The 7,145-nt window shown below is 32.2% G+C and overlaps 2 protein-coding genes across 4 annotated transcripts in view; one reads left to right on the plus strand and one right to left on the minus strand.

The window, feature by feature from the left end:
* Positions 1-1,302: 1,302 nt before the first annotated feature.
* Positions 1,303-7,145, minus strand: part of LOC119840314 — a 9,700-nt gene continuing 3,857 nt past the window's right edge. For 2 of the 3 annotated variants that reach the window (XM_038366886.1, XM_038366885.1), the window contains exon 2: positions 1,303-1,802. In XM_038366886.1, coding sequence (XP_038222814.1) covers positions 1,317-1,760 — 444 coding nt within the window. In that variant the 5' untranslated portion in view covers positions 1,761-1,802 and the 3' untranslated portion in view covers positions 1,303-1,316. Of the gene's footprint in view, positions 1,803-6,557; positions 6,745-7,145 lie in introns of those variants that run through there. The other variant, XM_038366884.1, reaches the window with a different exon arrangement.
* LOC119840312 (sedoheptulokinase-like) lies at positions 3,630-6,228 on the plus strand. Its single transcript, XM_038366882.1, has 2 exons — positions 3,630-4,433; positions 5,011-6,228. The coding sequence occupies exons 1-2, from the start codon at positions 4,153-4,155 to the stop codon at positions 6,116-6,118; spliced, it is 1,389 nt and encodes a 462-aa protein (XP_038222810.1). The 5' UTR covers positions 3,630-4,152; the 3' UTR covers positions 6,119-6,228.

The following is a 7,145-nucleotide window of genomic DNA, read 5'->3' on the forward strand; positions in this document are numbered from 1 at the left end:
TATAGTGATGACATTGCCATTGTACCTTGAAAAGGGTGATTTTATTCAAAACTTGACCTTTCGTTATCATCATATTACTTACTGCATTAGTTTTTAAAGTCAATTTAACAATTGTCACACAAAACAGCATTGTTAATACGCAAAGAGAGTATTAAAATATTTAAAACGAACTAAATGTTATGGAATAAAATATTGTAAAGAAGGTAATTCAGAAATAACAGGCTATGTAGATGCTGATTGGGCCTCCAATTCTGTAGATAGGAGATCATATACTGGATTATGTTTTTTGTTATCTGACGGTGTAATTTCATGGGAATGTAAAAAACAAAGATGTGTGGCCCTCTCTAGTACTGAATCAGAATATATAGGTATATCTGAAGCATGTAGAGAAGTATTATATCTAAGGGGATTGCAATATGAGATAACTAATAAAATGTACACATTTAGTCTGTTCAATGATAACCAGGGTGCGCAAAAGCTGTGTGCAAACCCAGTCTTTCACAAAAGGACAAAACACATTGATATTAAATACCATTTTTGTCGTGATTTAATTAAAGATAATATCGTAAAGATTCTTTATTTGCCAACAGCGGATATGCCGGCTGACATTTTAACTAAAAGTTTATGTTCAGCCAAACACTATAAATTGATGTCACTTCTTGGCATAGTTTGTAATGAATAATTATTTTTAATTAATAAGTGATTATTGCGATAAGTGGGGGTGTTATTTTTATATCGACAATAGTCACTCACTATAAACTACTAGCTAGCATCATCTACCATAAATTATAGAGTGTGTGTATAAAATAAAAAGAGTCAGTTCTTGTCTGTGACTCAAGCGTTGCATTTAACAATACATTTGCGCATTAAGTACTTTATTCTTAAATCTACATAAAATTTTTACATCACCGCAGGTATCAAATGATTATTGTTAGGCGGTTATTGAAAAACGGGTTGTATTGTTGATGGCCAAAGAAAATTATAAAATTACGTTATTACATTAAAAAACCACTTTTTAAAATAACGATAAAAATGTCGATCCCATTATGCCAAAAATTCATCGCTGTTAGAGTCACGCTCGGAAGCCCCGCGTCTCTCACATCCCCCTTCAAAAATGAAATTAAATTTTAACCGATGAAAAGAAAGAATATTATTTCTTTTACTTTGCATACGGGATACATTTTTACAACGTGGCGTTGATATTAATTTATATATGGTATATGTAAAGTTTATATATCCATATTTATTTATTAACAAGCGGTAATTTTAAAATTACAAACAGACACTCCAACTGTAAATGACACTAAAAGACAAATTTATTTTGTTTTACTTTTATTCTTAACTTTCGTCTTGGTCCCCCCTAATTTTTCTTCAAGTAATGCTATCCAACTTTCATACTGCTTATTATCTTCTTCATCAACTTCATCACAGAACTGATCGATGTCTTCATCTTTAATATAATTTTCGTTAATATTTCTTAGTGATGTGTCATCTTTCTTATTCACTTCTTCACTAACACTAGCATCTTCATGCGATTCTTCCACTACTTCACCATCGTCACCAAATTTAATTTTCTTTGGTTTTTTAGATCCGTTGTTGCTGTTTTGCACGTTTACATTTGATTTCTTTTTCTTTTTTTGTTTATTTGTTTCAGTGCTATTTTGAGGTTCATTGTCATTTGGAATTATTACACTATTACTTTGTTCATTATTTTGTTCTGCATCCGGAACTTCGTTTCGATTTTTATTTCTTTTACCCATTGTCTTATTTATAATAACGGGCAATGTTATCGTATGTCACATCTGAAAGAAAATTAGACAAGTTTAATTATAATTATCTCAGCGACATAAGACTTTTCAATCTCATTTTATTTAACTAAGCAAATGCGTAGGAAATATAAAAAAATAAATAAAAAATTAATCAAAATCTTCTAAATTTAATCCTCGTACAATAAGCAGTACAGAACCAATGCTAACATATAATCTGAAACATTTGTAACTCAATTATACGTTTTGAAAATAATTGACCATGCTTTATTTTTTGTATTTTAAACTAAAACAACACACAAATGTATCTGAAAATCAATGAATCACACGTCTATTTGAAATTGAGCAAATATACAAAACCATATGTTGGAATGCGATGTAAATGCTAATATTTACAGCAATGTCTGCGATAAACATTCGAGACGTTAAATAAATCAATCATAATCATGAATCCACTCGGAGGGATGTCCAACTATATTAACTGTCGTTACACTTGTGCCCTTGATTCGTTTAATCTCGACAAGCTATTTATCTAATAAAACAACGTTTAGAGAAGTGTTGATCTAACTGCATTTAGACTAGCGTGCTTCAGTAGGTATTTGAAGGCACCAAAATTATAAGACGAGGCGATAAAACATAATTTAGTTGATGAATCAATTGATTTATGCACGCGGAAACTTTTGTACCTTTTTATTGCATTGTAATTTTTTCTGTTTATCTGTGAGTCCATTGGCGCCAACGGCCAATCTCTCATTCACTTAGCTTCATTTAAAGCACTTGGATTTAAAGTATATTTTCACGAATGTTTTGTAGTGATAATCACATAATTTAGATGTTTACTGTTTTTCGATCAATTCGTAAAAAATATATCCGCGAATACCGAAGACGGCTTTTTATACAAGAAAAGGAAAAGGTTTTTTTTGTGGCTACTAGGTACATTTTGTGAATGGAGATCTACCATGCATCCGTATTAAATTAAATTCTGTCATAAATACAATTGCCGTTTATTACTTAATGTAACTTACTAAGCTGTCCGCCCCGGCTTCACCCATAGTACATATGTAGCCTTCTTCAATAAATGGGCTATCTAACACTGAAAGAATTTTTCAAATCGAAACAGTAGTTCCTGAGATTAGTGCATTCAAACAAACAAACTCTTCAGCTTTATAATATTAGTATGGATAAGGAAATAGACCGTCTCATTCTCTATTATAACATAGAATTTGTATTTCCTCAATGCCGATTGTATCGTTATTTTATGGGCATAAATTGATTATACGTAATACCGTATGTAGTACCGTTTCTTTTTTAAAGTACCTATTTACATACAAAATAATAGAAATTTTAAGAAAAAAATTTATGTGTATTATTTGTTATCGGATTTAGATGATTGGATACTTTGTGATAAATTGAAATTTTGTACAAAGATAAGTTTTGACATAAATCTTAATGAACAAAAAAAGTCTTTCCTCTGCAACTGATTTAAACATTTATGTTTAGTTTATTTATTTACGGTTCATGGATTTAAAAAAGAAATGGAATTAGGTACTAGTATTGAATTTTTATGTTTTACTAGCTGCGCCCCGCGGTTTCACCCGCGTAAGTCCGTATCCCGTAAGAATATCGGGATAAAAAGTTGCCTATATGTTATTCCAGTTACCCAGCTGTCTACGTACCAAATTTCATGGCAATTGGTTCAGTAGTTTTTACGTGAAAGAGTAACAAACATCCATACAAACTTTCGCATTTATAATATTAATAGGATATTGAGCGTTTGAATTCGAGGTTAAATAATAAACAGAAAACAAAGCCAATAAGATAATATGTTCGATAAATTTACATAACCTTCAAAAGTAACAAATGGGTATTTACTGTAATTTACATAAATAAAAGTGTAAAGAAACAATAGCACAAATTTTAACAAGTGTTCTAAAAAACCGGAGGATGACGTGATGTAAGCATAACATTAAAATACTTTGTACACAAACAAAACATAATATTTCAATGTAAGATAAAATGCGATTAAGCCTCTCCACCAGCCACGATATCCACTTATTGCTTCCACAGCGCGATAATAAAATAATTTCTATTGTTATCATAAACACAACAAGGTTGGGAGTTATTTATTAGTTTTATATGCAATAAGTCTAAACGGCGATAAATATATCCATCGCTTGACGCTGACGAGATATGAAATATACAATGTCTTTACGTAACTAATACGGCGAACGGCGCGGACGGCACGCCGGGCCGACCCCCGCTTTGATTGCAACATTAACCGCACTACCGCAGTCAGTAATTTATTCCACCGCGGCAACTCGATAGAGGCCCATCTAGCAATGCTCAGCATTTAATATACAAATAAAAGATAACATTGAGAAAAAAAATGGCAGAAAAGAAATACGTTTTGGGTATGGATATTGGTACAACATCAGTGAAAGCGTGTGTTTTTGATCCAGACACAAAGGAAATAGTGGCCAAGCAGACGAAGGATACCGCGGCCAATATACCTAGTGATCAAGGGATAGAAGGAAATAAGCAAGATGTGCCGAAAATAGTATCAGCTGTTCATTACTGTGTTTCGCGACTTCCCAGAGATATATTACGGCATGTGACAAAGATTGGCGTCTGCGGCCAGATGCATGGTGTCGTTTTGTGGAAAGACAGGTCATTACTTATACTTATTATATGGATATTTTGATTTACATTAAAGCTATGGACTGATAATAAAACATGTATATACCTACTCTTTTAATGCTACTAGTGGTGGTAATTAAAGCTATCTAAATGTATAGGGGCGTCTTTTTGTTTCGAGGCGGCTTAGACTATATATTTAGTACAATAAAACATTCATTAATTCATCATCAGCCCATGTTTGTTTCTATGGCTGGCACGGCTGATACAGGCCTACTATAAGGATTCAAGCCATGATCCACCAGGGCTAAGTGCAGGTGTCACATGTCGTCGAACTTTTAATCCTCGGACATGCCGGTTTCCTCACGATGTTTTCCTTACCGTCTCGAGTAGTGATGACGTTATCCACATGAGCAAATAAATTGAAAAATCAGTTTATTTCCTGCACGCCCGCTTTGTCTCGAACCCCTGACTTATCGATATTAATAGAACCATAATTTTATTGCAATAGAAACTTCGTATTTTGGTTTTTTATTGAATCAACATTTAACTTTTTTTTCATATATATTTTTTTTATTTAATTTATTATGTATGTTATTGTATGTTGCAGGGCTTGGGAAAAAGTTGAAAAGGATGGAGTCATAAATCGATTTGAAGCAATCAAAGAAAAAATGTCAGCTCTGTATACCTGGCAAGATGTGAGATGCAAGCCAGATTTTTTGGATTCATTGCCAAAACCTGATTCACATCTTAGGTGCTATTCTGGTTATGGGTGTGCAACATTATTGTGGATGTTGAAATATAAACCAGAGAAGCTTAAACATTTTACTTGCTCAGCAACTGTGCAAGATTTTGTTGTAACAATGTTATGTGATTTAGAAACGCCTATTACATCTGATCAAAATGCCGCTAGTTGGGGCTATTTCAACACTGAGAAAAATGAATGGAACATTGATATTTTAAAATCATTAGAGTTTCCAGTTAATCTTCTACCAAAAGTAACAAAAAGTGGGCAAATTGTTGGAAAATTAAGTAGCTCTTGGAATGGGATCCCTGAAGGTACGCCTGTGGGTGTTGCTATGGGTGATCTACAATGTTCAATACTAGCAACATTAGAGACCAGAAATGATGCAGTGTTGAACATATCAACATCCGCACAACTAGCTATTGTTGTTGATGGTATAACAGATATAGGCTGTCAAACAGTGGAATATTTACCCTACTTTAGTGATACATACTTATTAGTAGCAGCCTCTCTGAATGGGGGTAATGTACTGGCTACTTTTGTGAAGATGTTACAACAATGGATGCTTGAATTTGGATTCCCCATTCCACAATCAAAAGTATGGGAGAAATTAATTGCTTTAGGTTTAGAGGCACCTGCAGGGACCACTATGAAGATATCTCCTTTACTACTTGGAGAAAGACATGCACCAACTGCTAAAGCAGCAGTAGAAAATATTGATTTATCAAATATACAGTTAGGACATGTATTCAGATCTTTGTGTGATAGTTTGATAGATAATTTACATTTTATGATGCCCAAAGAAATATTGAAAAATGCAAATATAAAGAGAATAGTAGGTAATGGATCGGGTTTGTCAAGGAACAAGGTTTTACAGAGGGCTGTGGAACATTACTATAGTTTGCCTCTCGAGTTTACCTGTGGTGGTGATGCAGCAAAAGGGGCAGCTATAGCTGTTTTGTCAAGTGCATAATTTTTATGTTATATTGTATTTTGTTTAAAGAACATTTTATATTGCTTTATATTACTTAATGTTATTTTTATTACACATCGAACCGCTACAAAAAAAGTTATAGTATAAATCTTCCGAGTATTATTTACTAAATTATGAAAACCTTTTTAAATTTCAGTAATTTATTGAATAAAAATTATAATACACAGTCCGATATTAATTAAAACAATTATTGTTTATGCATAAAACTATGGTATGGATTCTGCCTTCTACTATCTTTATTAGGTTCATTCCTTTTGTTTAAGTTTAGTATTTATTATATTTATGCATCATATTTAATCTTGCAAATTATTGTTAAAAGTAAGCAATTTATTAAAATTGCTTATTTTTAAGGCACAGTATCATTATCGGTGAGTCAATAATAGCGAGGTTAAGTTAGCACGTGTAAACAAATACGAACCTGCTTTCAAAACGTATTTCTTGATAACATTTTAATCGAAAACTCATAATTCATTATAAAATTCGATAAGGGTTTATACAAACGAAATGCAACCACAGAACACAACTTTGTTAAAAAACAAAAATGTTATCTCAATTCGCATCGACACTTGACAGCTGACACGTTATTTCATAAATATACTTAATCTATGCTTTATTAAAATCGTTTGTGTTCGTTTCTAGGATTTACCTGAATAGATGCATAATTTTTGGATTATTTTACGATTAAATTACACCGGAATTCTTTGAATATCGATTGTGTTCTTCATCAATCATAACAATAATATTGTTTCTTCTATCATACATTCTCCATTTTTGTCACTTTATAAAATTGAAAATTATGTTTATGAGGCTAGTTGCAATTTTTGCTTTATACCTTTAATGTACTGTTATGATTTTTTTGTTTATAAAAGTATTTTATTTTTACATGCAAAAATAAGGAAAATAATATAAACTAGAAAAAATTTGATCACGAAGCGGGATTCTAACCCGCGTCTTTACCTCTAGACAAAAGCTTTTTGTAAGTTGTCACTCAACTCAATGCTGACGT

This window comes from Zerene cesonia, chromosome 5, assembly GCF_012273895.1.
Source record: "Zerene cesonia ecotype Mississippi chromosome 5, Zerene_cesonia_1.1, whole genome shotgun sequence".
NCBI classification, from domain to species: domain Eukaryota; kingdom Metazoa; phylum Arthropoda; class Insecta; order Lepidoptera; family Pieridae; genus Zerene; species Zerene cesonia.